This window comes from Lepus europaeus, chromosome 1 (genome assembly GCF_033115175.1).
Source record: "Lepus europaeus isolate LE1 chromosome 1, mLepTim1.pri, whole genome shotgun sequence".
NCBI lineage: Eukaryota > Metazoa > Chordata > Mammalia > Lagomorpha > Leporidae > Lepus > Lepus europaeus.
This window is the reverse complement of record NC_084827.1, coordinates 115348056-115367722: the sequence shown is the minus strand read 5'-3', so window position 1 is coordinate 115367722 and position 19667 is coordinate 115348056. Positions and strand designations below refer to the sequence as shown.

At 53.5% G+C, this 19667-nt stretch overlaps 1 protein-coding gene across 2 annotated transcripts in view; it reads right to left on the bottom strand.

Annotated features, from left to right (window-relative positions):
- ITGA6 (integrin subunit alpha 6) overlaps positions 1 to 15641 on the bottom strand; it is an 81726-nt gene extending 66085 nt beyond the window's left edge. For both annotated transcript variants that reach the window (XM_062187803.1, XM_062187804.1), the window contains exon 1: positions 15428 to 15641. In XM_062187803.1, coding sequence (XP_062043787.1) covers positions 15428 to 15609 — 182 coding nt within the window. In that variant the 5' untranslated portion in view covers positions 15610 to 15641. The remainder of the gene's footprint in view (positions 1 to 15427) is intronic.
- Between the last annotated feature and the right edge of the window lie 4026 nt (positions 15642 to 19667).

Here is a 19667-nt window from a genome sequence, read left to right as displayed (position 1 = left end):
TGTGTCTCTGTTTTGTGCAGCTCTGTCATTCAAGTAGATGAAACTGAACTTTTTTTAAAAATATGAATAGAAGAACATAAAGCTGCTCCCAGGTAGCAGATTAACATGACTGCAAAGAAATGGGGGTTTGGGGGGCAGAGTGAACAAGGTGAGCATTTGCAAGACAAGCTGAAGTGGGCCCTACCACAGGGACAGCTGTGAGTCCCACTGGCCTGCCCTGAACAAACAGGCACTTCCTTTGGAACTTGGACCCGCAAATGTGCCACCGTCACATCAAACCTTCAGTGTGAACGGGGTGCAACTGTAACCACTCTTGGCTTCATTTCAAAGGTGTCAGGAGTTAGGAAGGAGGAGAGCTGTAAGTTGGAAATAAACTAACACGAACAGGCTTCTCATTATGATTTTCCTCTTTAACTCAAAAATGTCTTCTGTTTCTCAAAGGATGGCGGTGAAGAAGCCAGAAAGATCCCAGAGGTGGAGCCAGGCCCTGCTGAGCCGCAAGAGCAGTCACCAAATAGGAAAAATACAGACCGGGGTGGGGGGTGCACTTTCACTTGTACCATACATTTGTCAAACTTTTAATTCCAATGCACAAGTAGACATTAGACTCTGGTCTCAGATGAAATATGATTTAGCACAATGCTCTCCTGAGTTAAACTTTAGCTACCAATATTCTATGGCCTCACAACACAGGCATTAGCATCTCTGGGAGCTTTAAGGCAAGTTTTTAAAGCACCAGGGTACTCTTAACAATGAATATACTTAACAACGCTGAACTATCTTAAAGGTGACTAACATTTTATGTTATGTGGTTTTCTTTTCATCATGGTATAAAGGACCCTTCTTAAAAAAAAAATGGTTAGCCCAATTCCTGTTCTCTGGAAGTCTTCAATGTATTGGGGGGAATTAAATCAACTAAAAGAGCTCAGCATAGAGGCAGCGCCATGGCTCACTTGGCTCATCCTCCGCCTGCGGCGCCGGAATCCCATATGGGCACCAGTTCTAGTCCCGGTTGTTCCTCTTCCAGGCCAGCTCTCTGCTGTGGCCCAGGAAGGCAGTGGAGGATGGCCCAAGTGCTTGGGACCCTGCACCCACATGGGAGACCAGGAGGAAGCACCTGACTCCTGGCTTCGGATTGGCACAGTGCCAGCCATAGCGGCCATTTGGGGAATGAACCAACGGAAGGGAGATCTTTCTCTCAGTTGCTTTCTTTCACTGTCTATAACTCTACCTGTCAAATAAATAAATATTAAAAAAAAAAGAGCTCAACAAATATGAACTGAGTACCCATTTGTGTGTATTAGATTCAAACTGCAAACGGACAAGCTTTCAGCCTTGTTCCTGGGAGGCTCCTAAACCACCAGAGATCACATCCACCAGGCAGCCAGCTGTAGAGAGCCCTCCACACGCAAGGATGTGGCTAGGCCAAGAGGGCAATCAGGTGCAGTCTTAGGTGCAAACATCCATCCTTGGGCAGAGGCTCACCATCGCTGCCTGAAGAACCCCAGAAGCACCTGAAAGCAGCACCCTGACTAGCCAGGGGAAGCCTGACAGCTCTTCTGCACTTGCTTTCTCCCTTAGGCCATCACGTGGGAGACATCTGAAAACTATTCTAGGGGACAGCACTGTGGCATAGCGGATAAAGCTGGCACCTGCAGTGCCAGCATCCCATATGGACACCGGTTCAAGTCCTGGCTGCTCCACTTCCAATCCAGCTCTCTGCTATGACCCGGGAGAGCAGAAGATGGCCCAGGTCCTTGGGCCCCTGCACCCACGTGGGAGACCCAGAAAAAGCTCCTGGCTTCGGATTGGCTCATCTCTGGCCGTTGCAGCCATCGGGGGAGTGAACCAGCGGATGGAAGACCTCTCTCTCTGTCTCTGTTTGTCTCTAACTCGGTCTCTAACTGTGCTTCTCAAATAAATAAATAAATCTTTTTAAAAAATGAGGTAAAAACTGTTCTAGAGGTCAATATTGGGGCAGAGCATCTTAAACCGCTGCCGGGGACCCACTCGTATGAGCACCGGTTCAAGTCTCGGCTGCTCCACTTCTGATCCAGCTCCCTGCTAAGGTGCTGGGAAAGCAGCGGAGAATGGCCAAGTACCCGGGCCCCTGCACCCACGTGGGAGACTCAGAGGAAGCTCCTGGCTTCAGTCTGGCTCAGCTCCAGCCATTGTGGGCACTTGTGGGGTAAACCAGCAGATGGAAGATCTCGTTCTGTAACTCTTGCCTTTCAAATAAATAAATAAATCTTAAAAAAAATAAAAACCTGAATGCCCTGAAACACTGGATAAAGGGAGTAGGGTTACAAAGACCCATCAGCGGGGCCGGCAGGAACCGGAAGCACCTCTGGTCTCCCTGCTGCCCTGCCCTCCCCACACAGGGCAACTTCACCTCTCACCTCCCCCAGATCGCTAAGAGCAGGAACTCAGCTCCTCTAGGGGAGCCACGACAATAAAGGATGTTTAGTGGCTGTGGCAGGTACTCTGCTAAGCGCTTTACATTCACCACGTTTGATCTTCACAACCCCACGTGGAAGAGGCTTCAGGTGAGAACAAACAACCTGTGCAGGGTCGCGCCCATGGAAAGTGAAGGAGCTGAGATGCAGATCCACCTGTGTCTGCTTCCAGAACGCTGTTCTTACCTCTCCAGGGCAAACTTCCACACAAGCACTGACTCAGGGCCAGTGTCCTATGAGTATGCATTGAGAAATCAGAAGCAACCAGCAAACAAAAGTCACACTCTCACACCAAGGCACCTGCCTACCTTCCTGCACCTGTGACCCTTCATTCTGCCATCTCTTCTCATGGCTGTCCGGAGCCACTCATGCCCCAACAAGGAAGCCAACCCCTCCACGGCTGTCCTGTCCCTCTCACCTACCACACGCATGGCACCAACAACTCTCCCTCCTCTTGTACTAACTTTCCCTTTCCTCCGGAAACACCCTCATCAACAAATTAGCTCACTGTGATTCTCTCCCATCTTAAAAAAAGAAAATAAATAAGAGAACCCTCTTGACCCCATTTCCCCTTCCAGCTATTGTCCCCTGGCTCTGCTCCCCTTTCCTGCTCTTCTATTCTCTCCCAAACCTACTCTGAGCAGGTGCTGGCCCCGGCCCCTCTCCACAGTGCTTCAGCAAAGGTCGACAGAGCCGCCATCATCATGTGGCTTCCAGGAGGGGCCGGCTCCAGGTTCTTCTCCACCCTCCTTGGTCTCCAGCTTTGGCAAGCCCGCTGGACTCGGCATTCTGAAAGCTGAGGACCCCTCTATCTGTACCTTCAATCCAAACCTCCCCCCAACCCCACCCGAGCTTCAGGCTGCCAACTCACCAGTTCCACCTGCGGGTCCAGACACCTCGGATGTAACGTGTAAAACCAAACGCCTGCTCTTCCCTCCAAAACCCGCTCCCCTCCAAACCAAAACACAACAGTACCTTCCCAGCAGCTGAGGCGAAAACCCAGAGGCACACCCATTCATTTCCACTCCCCGTGCTGACTGGTCCCACAGGAGATCCTGTTGACTCCACAGCCAGAATACAACCACTTCTTACTCTACTCACTGCTGACAAGCGCTCACCACCACCGCCTCTTATCTGTTATTACAGGAGCCTCCTAATGAGCATCGCTACATTTCTCCTTGACCTTGTCTATTCTCAGTGTAACAGCTGGAAAAATCCATTTAAAATCTAAGTCATGCGGGAGGCTGGAAAACGGGTACCCAAATACAGACACGAATGGTAAGTTCTAGTGTACCACATAAAAGGGGGAGGGACTACAGTTCAGAATAACCTACCAGCCATTTACTGAAATGTCACACTATACCCTGTTAAGTATGTACAATTAAATTTTTTAAATAAAACAGAAAGAAGAACAAAAATAAAATCCAAGTCAGGACACGTCATCCTTGCTCAGGAGCCCCCAGTGGCTTCCATCTCATTCAAGAGTAAACCCAATCTTTCAGGGACCCCAAAGGCCTACCCAGTCTGCCTCCAAGGAACTACTGGCCTCCTTGCTTTCCTGAACATGCCACGCATTCTGCCTCAGGGCCTTCGCACCTGCTGTGAACTCCTCCCTGGATGCGCCCATAGCCACACACCCCACAGCCACGTCCTGTTGGCACTTTGTTTTCCTCTATCATTCATCACCACCTAACCGAACCCACTTACTTGTCTCCTCCAACTGCACACTGGCAGATTCCGCATGCCGCTGCACCTGCAGGACCAGAGCGGCGCCAACCACACAGTTAACTCTCCGAAATGTCTGCTGAATGAACAACCTCTATAGAAAAATCCCGAACAACTGCCTATGGGTTCTCTGCAAGAGTTACTTCTTCCTCATGTCCAAGTAAGGATAAAAACCTCCATTTCTTGGGACAGGCGTTTAGGCTAACAGCTCAGACAGCAGCATCTCTTATTTAAAGAGTATCTGGGCTCGATGCCTGACTGCAGCTTCCCGTGGATGCAGACCTGAGGAGGTAGCAAGGATGGCTCAGGCAGTGACAGGCTCCCACCACCTGCCATGGGAGACCGGGCCGCAGTGCCTGGCTCAGGGCTGCAGCCCAGCATCTGAGGAGTGAGCTAGCGGGCCACAGCTTGCTCTCTCTCTCTGCCTCCCAAAGAAATAAATAATTTGAAAATACACATTAAAATGTTTAATATTTTAGGTTGAAATAGAAAATATACGTGGATATATAAAATCATATATTACACACATAAAAATAAACAAGCTGACGAGAGCAATTTCTTTTCCTAAGATACCAAAAACCGTGATGGCTTTGGCTGCTGCAAAGCTCGGGGCAGGGAGGGGCATCACCGTCTCCCAGCACCTACCTCTTGGGATCCCTTCTGCCGGCCGTGCCCTGTAACTTCTGCAGCAGCCCTGGGGCCTTTGAAAGCACTAAGCTTAGACAGCACCTGCCACAGCCCCAGCTAGGTCTCCTCCGCCCTCTCCTATTCCAGCATGAACTGCAACAGGCCCCGCGGCGTCCAGACCCGTGTCTCTCTGCACCTGTGAGTTCCTGTGGGGCCACTCTGTCACCCAGACTGGAAAGCCAGCCATCAACTTTGCCCAAAGACGGCCTCAGCTGGCCCGCTGTGGCTGATCGATCGATCAGCTTGTGCCAACAAAGCTGGGTGCCCCAGGCTCTGCCAACAGGTTCTCCACACCTGGGGCTCACCTCAGCTATTTCCAGGGCCTCCTCCTACCTCCCCGGACAATGTCAAATATTTCCATTTTCCACCAATGCCTGTGTTGAAACAACCAGCCACACTTGCCTCAGGAGGGAAGTCAACCCATCAGCCCACAAGACACCTCACTGGCACTGGCCCAGGAAGGGTTTCGACTCTACTCTCCAAGGAGCAACTCCAAGTTTGGAGCAACTCCAAACTCTCAAGTACTGCCACACGGGCCATCCACCCCACACCCCCACACCAAGCAACAGCTTCCCCACACCTCTGTCCCCACACACGGGATAGCCTCCCCACGCCTCTGTCCCCACACACAGGACAGCCTCCCCACGCCTCTGTCCCCACACACAGGACAGCCTCCCCACACCTCTGTCCCCACACACGGGACAGTCACCCCACACCTCTGTCCCCACACACGGGACAGCCTCCCCACACCTCTGTCCCCACACACGGGACAGCCTCCCCACACCTCTGTCCCCATACACGGGACAGCCTCCCCACACCTCTGTCCCCACACACGGGACAGCCACCCCACACCTCTGTCCCCACACACGGGACAGTCACCCCACACCTCTGTCCCCACACACGGGACAGTCACCCCACGCCTCTGTCCCCACACACGGGACAGCCCCCCACACCTCTGTCCCCACACACGGGACAGCCTCCCCACACCTCTGTCCCCACACAATGGACAGCCTCCCCACACCTCTGTCCCCACACACGGGACAGCCTCCCCACACCTCTGTCCCCACACATAGGACAGCCTCCCCACACCTCTGTCCCCACACACTGGACAGTCACCCCACACCTCTGTCCCCACACACAGGACAGTCACCCCACACCTCTGTCCCCACACACGGGACAGCCTCCCCACACATCTGTCCCCACACACGGAACAGCCTCCCCACACCTCTGTCCCCACACAATGGACAGCCTCCCCACACCTCTGTCCCCACACACGGGACAGCCTCCCCACACTTCTGTCCCCACACACGGGACAGTCACCCCACACCTCTGTCCCCACACACGGGACAGTCACCCCACACCTCTGTCCCCACACACGGGACAGTCACCCCACGCCTCTGTCCCCACACACAGGACAGTCACCCCACGCCTCTGTCCCCACACACGGGACAGCCTCCCCACACCTCTGTCCCCACACATGGGACAGCCTCCCCACACCTCTGTCCCCACACACGGGACAGCCTCCCCACACCTCTGTCCCCACACACGGGACAGTCACCCCACACCTCTGTCCCCACACACGGGACAGTCACCCCACACCTCTGTCCCCACACACGGGACAGTCACCCCACACCTCTGTCCCCACACACGGGACAGTCACCCCACGCCTCTGTCCCCACACACAGGACAGTCACCCCACGCCTCTGTCCCCACACACGGGACAGCCTCCCCACACCTCTGTCCCCACACATGGGACAGCCTCCCCACACCTCTGTCCCCACACACGGGACAGCCTCCCCACACCTCTGTCCCCACACACGGGACAGTCACCCCACACCTCTGTCCCCACACACGGGACAGTCACCCCACACCTCTGTCCCCACACACGGGACAGTCACCCCACACCTCTGTCCCCACACACGGGACAGCCTCCCCACACATCTGTCCCCACACACGGAACAGCCTCCCCACACCTCTGTCCCCACACACGGGACAGTCCATACCTCTGTCTCCATATATGGACAGCCACCACACACATCATTCCCTAGACAGGCAACAGCCACCCCAGGCCTTCAGCTGTAATTACCCTGAAAACGACCCTCCATGGTTACCATTCCATTAAGTGCTCTGTCAGGACCGCAACGGCGGCACTTCCTGAAGAGAAAGCACAAAGTGGGGACCTGTCTCAAGAGACCTGAGGTTCAATGACATGTCTCCATCTCCCCTTGGGTCTGCTGTATTTATTAGCACCTGCAAGACACAGACACCAGCGAGGAACCCCGGGGTAGAAACGAATGCCCTTTTCAAAAGAAAGAGATCACAGGGACATGGGCATCCCCCAGGCAAAGCAGGCAGAGATCCTGAGTAAAACAGACTGTCTTGTGCATTCCCCATCCCTAACCAGCGTGGGCCTTGCAAATCATTCCCAGGCTTCATATTTCTATACTTCCAGGTGTAAAAAGCCTGTTTCTCTAAAAGGGGTTTCTATACTATATCTGAAATGGCTTTGGGAAAATGGAAGAATCAGATTGTGGGACACACAAAATACGTCGAGCTGCCTGGCAAACACTGGCTCCACAGACGCACTTAGTTTTCATGGCACTTCTCGCCATTCCCTCTAACTCAGAATAGTCTTCCTTACCATCCGCTTTGCTTTAGAGGCTTCTTCTAAGTGTTCCAAACAGTCTTTCGGCCAGTTTGGGATTAGATGAAGCGATAGTGGTATCCCATTAGAATCAAGCTCGGGGCCAAGTTGGGGGGAGGCTGCTGCCCCGCTGTGGCTGTGAAAGGTTGTCCTACCCACAGGCCACCCCCAGGAAGCAGTAAGCGGATTTGGAAGAATGGTCTTGCCTTGTTTATCTGAACAGAAAAGCCTCCCAGTGGCAGATTAGATCCCACTCTGCCATCAGGCCCATAAGGGGACTTTGGTGAAGGGACCAGGTACCTGCCCCAAGTCTCCAGTAATTCACGACCAGCCTCTTAGTTTTGTTCCTAAACTCCAGCTTCACAAACAAACCTGCTAAGAAACCACTGTGGTCCACAAATCTGTCGACCATAGGCAATGTCATCACTGACCATCAGATGCATCTCCGGAGAGATCCTTCCTAACACACATTCATAGCAAACCAAGGGGAAATAAGAACACAGCAACCGGGGCCAGCACTGTGGCACAGTGGGTTAAAGCCCTGGCCTGCAGTGCCGGCATCCCATATGGGCACCAGGTTCTAGTCCCGGCTGTTCCTCTTCCAATCCAGCTCTCTGCTATGGCCTGGGAAAGCAGTGGAAGATGACCCAAGTCCTTGGGCCCCTGTACCCATGTGGGAGACTCAGAAGAAGCTCCTGGCTCCTGACTGCGGATTGACTGGCTTAGCTCCAGCAGTTGTGGTCATCTGGGGAGTGAACCAGCAGATGGAAGACCTCTGTCTGTCTCTACCTCTCTCTATAACTCTGTCTTTCAAATAAATAAAATAAATCTAAAAAAAAAAGGAACACAGCAACCTAGCTCTGGATGTCATGCAAATTACCCCACCTCCTAGACCAGAGCCACAGAGGTGCTTTCAAAGTCATAGGTCTGAGAAGGCCTGGAAGCCAGCTGGTTGGCGTTCCTTTAGGAAGAAGTCCACCCTGTATCACGCATCCCACACCACGCAGTCACCTGCTCCTCTGGACCCTTGTCATGCACATGCGCCCACCTGCCCTCTCATCCCCTCTGAATACTCAAACATTGCTGGGGGCAGCCAGGGGGCGCCCACATCCTCTATCTCAGGCTTGGTTCCTGACTCCAGTTTCCTGCTAGGGCAGACTCCAAAGAGGCGGCAATGATGGCTCAAGTAATCGGGTTCCTGGGAGAGCTGGATCGAGTGTTGCCAGCTCCAGATTTCGGCCCAGCCCACTTATGACCATTGTGGGCATCTGGGGACTGAGCCAGCGGATGGGAAACTCTTTCTTGTGTCTTTCTCTGCCTCTGTCTCTCAAATATGACACTTTGCTGGGATTGACAGCATCCACCACTGAAAACTACAAGGTATGGTTCTTCCGAGCTATACTTTCCAACACAGGAGACCTTGAAAGGATGGAAAGAAAGGGAGAACATACGTTTACATACTGAAATCAAACCCCAAAGGGGGACCCGCTTACACCGCACCTCTCACAGCCTTGGTTTCCACACTGATTTAACAAGCACAAAGATGCCTGCTCTAGGCCAGCACTCAGGTACAAGTATCCTTGTACCTGGGCGTCAAGGTTAGGTGTCCTACACAATGTCACAGCAGAAACTGGCAGAACAAGGTTTGATACAAGCTGGCTCTAGGCACGCTTTTTTTTTTTTTTTTAAGATTTATTTATTTATTTGAAAGTCAGAGTTACACAGAGAGAGGAGAGGCAGAGAGAGAGAGAGAGAGAGAGAGAGAGAGAGGTCTTCCATCCCCTGGTTCACTCTCCAATTGGCTGCAATGGCCGGACCTGCGCCAATCTGAAGGTAGGAGCCAGGAGCTTCTTCCAGGTCTCCCACAGGGGTGCGGGGACCCAAGGACTCGGGCCATCTTCTACTGCTTTCCCAGGCCACAGCAGAGAGCTCAATCAGAAGTGGAGCAGCCAGGTCTAGAACCGGTGCCCATAAGGGATGCCGGCACTTCAGGCCAGGGCATTAACCTGCTGCACCACAGTGCCGGCCCCTCTAGGCACGCTCTTATCCGTCACCTTCCATGCTGCTTTCTGGGTAAAGACAGAAACCTTGTTTGGCTCACACCCAGGAAACCTTACAGATTCTCAGAGGCCAGCACTGTGGCACAGTGGGTTCAAGCCGCTCCTTGTGACACCGGTATCCCGTATCAGAGCACTGCTTCCGATCCAGCACCTGGGAAGGCAGTGGAAGATGGTCCGAATGCTTGGACCCGGCCACCCAAATGGGGAACACAGATGGAGTTCTGTGCTCGTGGCTTCGTCCTGGCCCAGTCCCAGCCGCTGTGGCCATTTAGGGAGGGAACCAGTGAATGGGAAGTCTCTGTATTCCTACAGCTACCTCTCTGTCACTTTGCCTTTCAAATCAATAAATAGGCTTTTATTAAAAAAAAAAAAAGAAACAGATTTTTGGATCACCGTTATGAAAACTGACACATCAGGTATGGGCTGAGCTGAGAATCAAACTTTTAATCAAAAGATTCCCCAAAAAGCTACCCTGAAGACCAGCCAGGTTTCAGAGTCCCCACGGCTCCTCCCTGGTAGGAAGTTATTTCATTCTAGACTTATTCCAGCACGCAGAAGAGGGAGACCGGCTGCGGGGGCTAGCGGCACCCCCAGTGCCCACCCCTGCAGGACCCAATCTTTACCATCCTGCCCAGAACCCCCCACCTCTCCCGGGCTCCTCCTCTCTTAGGATCTCTCTGGAGGGGGAGGGTAGCCTCTCCACCATCCTACCTGAAGAATTAAATCCAGGATTCCTTTACCATCCTCGCATAACAAAACTTTCCCTGTGAATCCACCAGGGCCCCCACAGACTTATCCTGGCCTGACCCCCAGGATCTGTCCTCTTCATCCTTCCCCCTCAAGTCTCATTATAACACCCAACCCACACAGGGAATCCTCAGTCCCCAAGGTGGCCTGCGTTTCCGGGTCAAGTCTTACAGTCTGCCTTCAGGGAAAAAGCCAAGTGCGATTCAAAAGGCACTAATCAGAATCCCTTAGTGGGCACCTAGGTCCTTGAAAACTCAACACCCAAGACTGAACTAACTTCTTGGGTGTCTCTGCACTGGGGCTACAGCTTCCTTCTCCCTGGGGGTAGCAGACCCCAAGGCCTGAGCAGGTCAAGGGTTAAATAAAGGGTTTCCTCCCTCTGTTCACCCTCAGCAGGAAGAGTTGACTTCACAAGTGAAATTGAGTGTGTGATATGATTCCATTGTATTTGCAAGGCAGATGCTAGGTACCAGCAGGCAAAGAAATGGGAGTAAGACCCCTGCCCTCACTTAACCTATCATCCAGTTGTGAGAGATGAGATCACACACACACCCCCCACCGGAAATGGCAGATTAAACAAACACCCTCTGAACTGTGGGACACGAATTCCACAGAAGATGCTGTAGTACAAGCTTGAGACAGGACTGCAGTCTTTCTGAAGGTGGGCTGACTAAGCGCTCCTCCATGTTAAGGCACAAGTGGCCCTGCCACCTAAGCACAAGAACCTTTGGTTTTGTCACCATTGGCTCCCCTGAAAATGTCAAATAATCCACTGGCCACATCAGCCACTGTATTATGTTGAGCCAAAGTCCTTGGTGAACTATACACCACAGCTCTAACAGTATTTGTTTATAAATTCTTAAATTAAAGAGTCTTCACATATTGTTATGGGGATGATGCTTAACCTAACAGTTAAGACAAAAAGAGACCTGAATCTCAGACATCAGAGTTCCTAGGTTCGATACCTGCCTTTGGCTCCTGACTCCAGCTTCCTGCTAACGCAGACCCTGGGAGAAAGTGGTGGTGGCTCAAGTCATTGTCACCCACGTAGAAGGCCTGGATTGGGTTCCTGTCTCCCAGCTTCAGCCCAGTGGTGCCCTATCCAATGAGGGTATTTGGTAGAGTGAATCAATGAATGGGAGCTCTCTGTCAATGTGCATGTATGCCTCTCAAATGTTTTTAAATTAAAAAATATATACTGTTAAGCCAAATTAGTCTATACAGCCAAGAACACAGAAAACTACTCCTTTATAATAGGAAAATCTTATTACATAAGCATTTAACTTGAATTTCCCAACAAACTATTTACACCCTAAGCATACTTTGACCCTTCTTCCCCAGCTCTGTCATCATCTCACACCAGCCTGTGTTAAAATTAAACATGTCTATTTCTGCTTTCTTGCAGAGCCCTAAGATTTCCTCTCAGTCTCCCTGCCCATTCTGGCCTTTATCTACCCTCAGGACTCAAGGTGACCCAGCAAGTCCTGGAAGATGGCCCTGGGCCACCTGACACTCTTAGGGAGTAAATGAACTCGAGGCAGAACGGCTTAGGCACACTTCCTGAACCAGCTCTGGGCCCTGCACAGCCACTGTCAAATTTCAGGAAGCTTTTCCAGTAAGGGAAGGGGGGCAGGTAGAAGGCAAAGAAGGAAGGACCCAGAACTCGATCCAAGGTCAGTCTGCGCACAGGTCAACAGGAAGAGAGTGCAGGCACCAATATTTAAATAGATTGTCCTGGCTTATATGGGAAGCAGTTCAATAAATCAACACAACATAGTACATTTCCAAGACTCAAATGCTTGCCAACTTCCCCAGGTCTGAAGGGCATTTCTGACTTTTGCTTTTAGAGATGGCATGAGCATGAGTCAGAAATACCAACTTCAAGTCCAGATTCGGCTAAGGTTCTGCTTAAGGAGCCGTGCGGCTTTGGCCGTTTCACAATTTTTGGCTTCAATGCTTCATCTGTAAAGGGAGGCAGCTGGGCCAGAGGTTCTCTCGTTCGGAAAGCAGGATTTTCAAAGCTGGCAAATCCCAAATCAGAGAAAGATCAGGAAGAAACACAAGAGTCCCGGCAGGGGCCCTGGAGAGTCTGTGGAAGGCGGTGGGGATCCCAGTGGACCTCACGAAGAAGAAAACGAGCCTTGGCAGAAATCCAGACCCGCTCCGGGAGATCGCCGACAGATCAGCTCTTTCTTCCAGGCTCTGCCCTGTGGTCATACACATCTACCTCTTCCCAGCAGGGCAAAGAGTGATGACTCAGAGGACGGCTATACCCACAGCCATCCCCACATACCTTCCACCTGGGGATGACTCAACCTCAACTACCTCCGAGAAATTAAAGATTCCAAGGCCCTCAGACCCTAAGTTTAGTCACCTGGCCGACTGTCTAATACTCTGGGAGCCTGAGGCTTCTTCAATCCACACCCTAAGACCTGGAGGAAACGTTAATTTCACAACTCCCGGAGCTTGTTCTGTGGATCTCAGACACAGTATTGCTGTTATAACTGGAGCTGAAGATGCTATGAAACCTTTACATGCCATTGTGGAGAAATTAAACCACCTAACAGTGCATGTACCTAAAATCCCACACATCTTTGATGAAGCTTTTTCTGCTTCGAAGTCATTTGTTCAGTGAGTTTACTTTTTGCTTTTAGCCTAATTAAGACTGATTATAGTTAAGTTGCTTTGTATTTCATAAATGTGATGGAGAGTTTCAAATATCAATTACCCAATTATGACAACAACCCTTGGCTTTCCTCCAAGGCAGGCTTGGAATGACAGCCTGTTTTAAACACCTGTATGGGACCTGACACACAGTAGGAACTCAACCACTGCTTTCCAATTTGTCAGCAGGAACCCGCACGGGGCAGCCGGGACGTACCTTCACCTGTCATCTCTTAATACCTGCAAGCCCAACCTCTCCATGTGACAGAGAAAGAAAGCGAAGCTCCCAGTCGACAGCTGCTAATTCCCGGGGCAGGGCTGTGAGCTCAGGCCTCGCTGCCACCCATGCCCAGGGACACGCCCACTGGGATTTCCAGAGAGTTTAGGAGGCTGGACCAGATGTCGGCTCAATCACACACATCCCTCACTGTCAAAGGGGACAACCGATGGGACAAGGTCCATGTGTGTGGATTCTCCTGGTGGGGGGGGCTGTGCTACTCCTTTACAAAAGGGCAAAGGAGGGCGGGCAGCCCTGGACATAAACCAAAGCACCGCCTCACAGTCTGGTTCCTGCCTCTGGGCCCTAGGACAAGCCACAGTGCCCTGACACAGTCTGGTTCCGGCCTCTGGGCCCTAGGACAAGCCACAGTGCCCTGAAGGTGACTTTTTCTGCAAGGAAGGAACTGATCAGCTCCTCCCATGAGCCTCTGAGATGAGCATTTCTGCAAGGCTCGGGGCCCAGTCACAGGCTACTGCTTAACACTCAGGAGGACCTGCCTGAGCTCACACAGATACCCAGCAGCTGCAGGAGGCTGCCAACCTAAATGACAGCAGATTCCTGGCTGAAGACTCGTTTTGCAAATGAGGACATTGCTTGCCCTGATGCTTCCCCTGTGCTTGAACAAGGATCTGAAGGAAGCCACCAGCAAGCACCAGTGCACCCCCTCCCCTCAGCTGGCCCACAGCCACTTCTGCACAGACAAGTTCAAGTTCTCCGTGTGGGTGGGTGCACGTGTGCACACTCGGTGTTCGGAGACACCAAACGTCATCCTGTAACTGAGTTAACTGAAACCCGCTTTCATCCAGATGTACAGCTCAACAGCGACTGCCGAGCGAAAGCAGAAGATGAGCAAGCAGCTGGCGGGGGCTGCAGACAGACCAGCCGCCTGGGACCTCGCCTCCCTCAGCTAACTTCTTTGCTTCACCTAGCAGGTGTTAGCAGAGAAATCCAACCTGAAAGCTCAGGGGCCCCCCAAATCTCCCAAATCCCCAAGTTGTTAACTACTGAAGTCAAGGGGTTTCCAGCAGCTCCCAGATCCCGGCCGCTTCTGTCACACACACTGCCTTCCCCACTCCGGGTGCACTTTGCTTTCTCCGCTCTGTTGGTCCTGCAAGGACCTGGGCTCCGCTCCAGGCCTGGGTGAGCAGGGGAACTTTTTGTTGTTAGAGTCTAGTTTTTGGTAACAGGGATCAAGAATGCGACCCCATGGTGATTAAGGCGACAAGCTCCCAAATACCCTCTCCAACCTAAATAGCTGGAATCACACACTTTGTAAGAAGGTTGCTCCTAGGAGGGGCACCGCTACGGCGTTGGGGGACTGGCTGTCTCTTCCAAACCCGGTTCGCAAAAATCCTGGCTCAGATCGACATTCTGCTGCAACCCCTCGGCCGGGCGGACCCGATGCTCTGGCCCAGCCGAGCGCCTTGGGGGCTGGGCTGGGCTGGGGGCCACTCAGAGCCAGACTTGTTTTCTCAGCTGATCTAGTCCAGCGAACAGGTGCTTGGTTCGCTCCATTTTTTTTTTTTAAGTATGTAAAAGTATCCCGAGCAGGAACTCTGGCCCTGCAGGCAAAGCCACACAGGACACGGTGAAATGTGGCTTCCCAACTCCCGCGGGGCGCGCCGGTCTGCGTGGGGGTGTTCGGCGAGCTCGGGAAAGGCCTGCACCTCCCGGGAACAACGCTCCCAGCCACCGCGCGGCAGCGACCAGGCGACCCTGCACCCACCCCCGCGCCACCCACGCGTGAAGCTCAGCACGGCGTGCCACCTGCCGGGGTCCCAGCAAACGCGCCCGGAGAGAACAACCGGCAGAAAGCACTTAGCTCTTGTTTTTTTTTTCTTTCTAAAGCTAACTCTCCCGGGGCCCAGGTCGGCCCTCGGGGTCCCCTCCCGCCCGGCTGAAAGCGGGGGAGGCGCCGCCCGGGACGGCAGGGGAGCGGGGCGCAGCGCGCGGACGGCAGGCGCGGCTCGTCCGGCCCGGGCCGCGACCCGCGGGCCCCCAGCTCCTCGCTGGGGCCGGCGAAGGCCGGAGCGGGGCGGGGGGTAGGGCCGGCCGGCGGGCTCCGGGCGCGCCGAGCCGGCGGGAACAGGGCGCGCCCTCGCCCGTCCTCGCGCGCGGGCCGGCGCCCCGGGGCTGGGGGGGTGGGAAGAGTCGGGGAACTCACAGCCGCTTGTCCTCGGGCTGCAGCTGCCAGTGCATGGCCAGCGAGAAGCCGAAGAGGCTGCCGGGCTCCCCCAGTTTCTGGATCACATTGTCCTCGCGGGTGTCCAAGTTGAAGGCTGCGCCGAGCCGGGGCAGGAGCCCCGCCGACAGGTAGAGCAAGCACAGCTGCCCCGCGGCCGCCATGGGCGGGCGCACGGGGACCTGCGGCGGCTGCCTGGCGCTCCGGGCCGGGGCCGGGTCCGAGACGACTGCCGCGGCCACCTCCGCCTCCTCTGGCCACTGCGTCCGGCCCCACCCCCGGGACGGGTCGCGCTCTCCGCCCGGCCGCTCCCCCTCGCGGGCAGCTCCGGATCGCTGAATGAGCCCGTTGTTCTCCGGAGACTCGCAGGCGTTTTATCAAGTGACGAGGACGCCGGCCCCGCCCCTGCCCACCCCCAGCCCCTCCTCGCGCGCCCGCCGCCCGCACCTTCCCGCCCCCGGCCCGGCCCCATGCCGCTCCCGCCGCCCCTCACCTGCCCGGAAGCCGCGACGTGGGAGACGCGGAGGCGAGCTCGGGGCGGAGCAGCCCCACCCCGCGGCGCCCCTGCAAGGGAGCGCGGCCAGAGCGGCGCAGAGCGAGGCAGGCGGCTCCTACCTGCGGGTAGCAGGAGGTGCAGGTGACGCCCGAAGCCTCAGGGCCAGCAGCAGCCTGGCCTTGCAGACGTGGGCCCCCGTGCACAAGCAGGGTGCATTCATTCATTCCACAAGTGTTTATGGAATGCCGGACGCGCGTGCTGGATGTTTGGGACACCGGAGCTACACAGGCTGTTGTGGGTTCTTGAAGCCTCGCCGTCGAACATGAAAAGAGGGCACTCACACTTGGGTAGTGTTGGACAATTTCTAGCGCACCTCTCGTCTCCTTGAATCCTAACAGCCTAGTTGGTGGACATTTTTTTTTTTTTTAAGATGTATTTATTTATTTGAAAGGTAGAGTTACAGAGAGGCAGAGGCAGAGAGAGAGAGGTCTTCCATCCGCTGGTCCACTCCCCAGATGGCCAGAGAGGCTGGAGCTGCACCTATCCGAAGCCAGGAGCCAGGAGCTTCCTCTGGGTGTCCCACGGAGGTGCAGGGGCCCCAGGATTTGGGCCATCTTCTACTGCTTTCCCAGGCACATTGACAGAGACCTGGATCGGAAGTGGAGCAGCCTGGACTTGAACAGGCGCTCAAATGGGATGCTGGCACTGCAGGCGGCGGCTTTACCGGCTAAGCCACAGCCCTGGCCCGGGGCATTTTCTTTCGGCAGATGAGGAAACCCAAGCTCAGCTGGCGCCCCCACCCCTCCATCACCCAGTGAAGTCAGAAAGGCAAAGTGTGGTCTCCAGGTGTTGGGGCACTGCTTCCAGGCCGAGAGGCATCCCTGAGGTCCATGAGGGTGGCATAAAGACTGTGTCTAAGGGCATGGAGTGGGGCTACCTGGGAGGTGTTGGGCCTTGAACAACCTTATCCTGCAGGGATTCTTAACCACGGAAAAGGAAAAAAAAACAGCAGTACTGTTAGCTTAGAAAAAAAATAGCATTTTTCTGTTCACTAAGCTCTCGCTGGCTTTCAGCATTTCCTTTATGAATGTGAGCAACAAACCACAGTGGAGGTAAGGTAAGTATCTATTATTAGTCGCCATTAAAAACCCTAAGTTTTGGCCAGTGCGGCGACTCACTAGGCAAATCCTACGCCTGCAGGCACCAGTACCCTGGGTTCTAGTTCCAGTTGGGGCACCGGATTCTGTCCGGTTGCTCCTCTTCCAGTCCAGCTATCTGCTGTGGCCCGGGAGGGCAGTGGAGGATGGCCCAAGTGCTTGGGCCCTACACCTGCATGGGAGACCAGGAGGAGGCACCTGGCTCCTGGCTTCGGATGGGCACAGCGTGCCGGCCGTAGCGGCCATTTGGGGGGTGAACCAACAGAGAAAGGAAGATCTTTCTCTCTGTGTCTCTCTCTCACTGTCTAACTTCCTATCAAAAAAAAAGAAACCCCACGTTTTGAGGGTGTTTGGTGCAGCAAGTGAGGCACCCACATCCCTTATGGCCTCCTACAGGGAGTGCACAGGTTCAAGTCTCCGCTGGGCTCCTGAGTGCAGCTTCCTGCTAATGCACACCTGGGAGGCATTCATGATGGCTCAGGTACTTGGGTCCCTGCCACCCATGTGGGAGACCTGGACTGAGTTCCTGGCTCGTAGCTGTTTGTGGGCATTTGGGGAGTAGCCCAATAGATAGGAGATCTCTTTGTATCTGCTTCTTGCTCTCTCTGCCCTTGAAATAATTTTTTAAATTAAATATAAGACCTTACATCACATCACAATTTTTGCAGCTATCTCAAATGACCAGCTACAGCCTCAGCTAGCTCCTGTTGTATGGCAACAAGGAATTATATATTGCTGGAGCACAAATTTTTTAAAAACATTTTGTTAACCTATATTTTGATATAAATGATTTCCTTTGTAATCCCCATGTATTTTGTGGGTTTAAGAACCTTGTTGGGGCTGGCGCTATGGAGTAGCGGGTAAAGCTGCCACCTGCAGTGCCAGCATCCCATGTGGGTGCTGGTTCAAGTCCCAGCTGCTCCACTTCTGATCCAGCTCTTTGCTACCGCCTGGGAAAGCAGTAGAAGACGGCCCAAGTCCTTGGGCCCCTGAACCTGCGCGGGAGACCTAGAAGAAGCTCCTGGCTTCTTGCTCCTGGCTTTGGATCGGCACAGCTCCAGCCATTGCAGCCAATTGGTGAGTGAACCAGAGGATAGAAGACCTCTCTCTCTCTGCCTCTCCTCTCTTTGTGTAACTCTGACTTTCAAGTCAGTGTTGTGGCATAGCTGGTAAAGCCACCACCTGCGATGCCAGCATCCCATATAGTTGCTGATTCCTTGTCCCAGCTGCTCCACATCCAATCCAGCTCCCTGCTAATGACCTGGAAAAGCAGCGGAAGATATTCCAAGTGTGAGAGCCCTGGATGAAGTTCCTGGCTCCTGGCTTCAGCCTGGCCCAGCACTGGCCATTGTAGCCATCTGCAGAGTGAACCAGCAGATAGAAAATCTCTCTCTCTGTAACTCTGACTTTCAAAATAAATAAATAAGTCTTAAAAAAAAAAAAAAAAAAAAAAAAACTTGATCTGAGTAGAGGGCCATGGTTTTCCACAGTCTGCCAGAGTGACTTGAGCCCTTCTTGGAATCTGAGTCCCCTGCACTGGAAACAGCAGGGTGACGTCCCAGGGGAGAGCGGGGGCCGTGGGTGCCCGTGTGTGGGTATGTATAGGGGATGCTGTTCTTCCCTTAAGGAGTATCTGTACCCAGGGAGCAGCCCGTGCCACTCAGAAAAGCTGCAAGGACATCATCAAGGGTCCGCCGGCAGGTAGCAGCTGCCAGAGTGCATCCCTCAGCTTCTTAGAGACATGTCCCATGGCTTGCCCGCCAGGAACTCCCCGTCAAAGGTAGTCCGAAGTGGAGAGCAGTGGGTTTTAACTCAGTAGATGATCTTGGTGATCACGCTGTTTTGCATTTAGTAAGTGGTAAGTTTGAGAAACTGTTGGAGAAGTAAACTAATTAGTAGGGAAAGCTGCATTGCGAGTTTTTTATGCACCATGGCTTTTCTTCTTCGTGATAAACACACTGTATTCCAGAGAGACAGGGTGCACGCTGTTGTCCTTAGAATGTAATGAGCCTCGCTGCAGGGTGGCACACAGCCAGTGATGTGGCTGCCAAGGTGGCTGAAACCCCAAACTGGCTGAGAGAAGCTGTTGCCCTGGGCTCCCCACGGCAGCAGCCTTTGCCCTTGCTCACTTAACTGGGACTCACCAACTTCCTCTCAACCCAGCAACTGGGGCACTGAGCCCTTCAGCCCTGGCACTGCAGGTCCCATGTCACCCGCTGTTAACTATTCCGATCTCACTCCTTGCTGCAAAGAGGAATTCCATGGAGTGTCCATCGCTTCCTTCCTGAGATGTATCTAGTGAGTAACGTGCGGATGCAGGCATTATTTATTGGGTTCCCAAGCACTGATTGTGCTCAGAGTCAAATTCTAAGTAACATTGAATACCCTAACTCCGCGTGTTGCACGACTGAATTGAATGATGCTCGTGCCGGAGGAGGGGCAGAGAAAATCAAGGGTGAGGGCTTCGCTCTGGAGGATGCCAAGTGCCCATCAAAAAGGAAACCTTTATCAGCCACACTCTTCCTTCCAACTATCTCCTGCATCGGATGCCGAACATACTTGAAGTGGA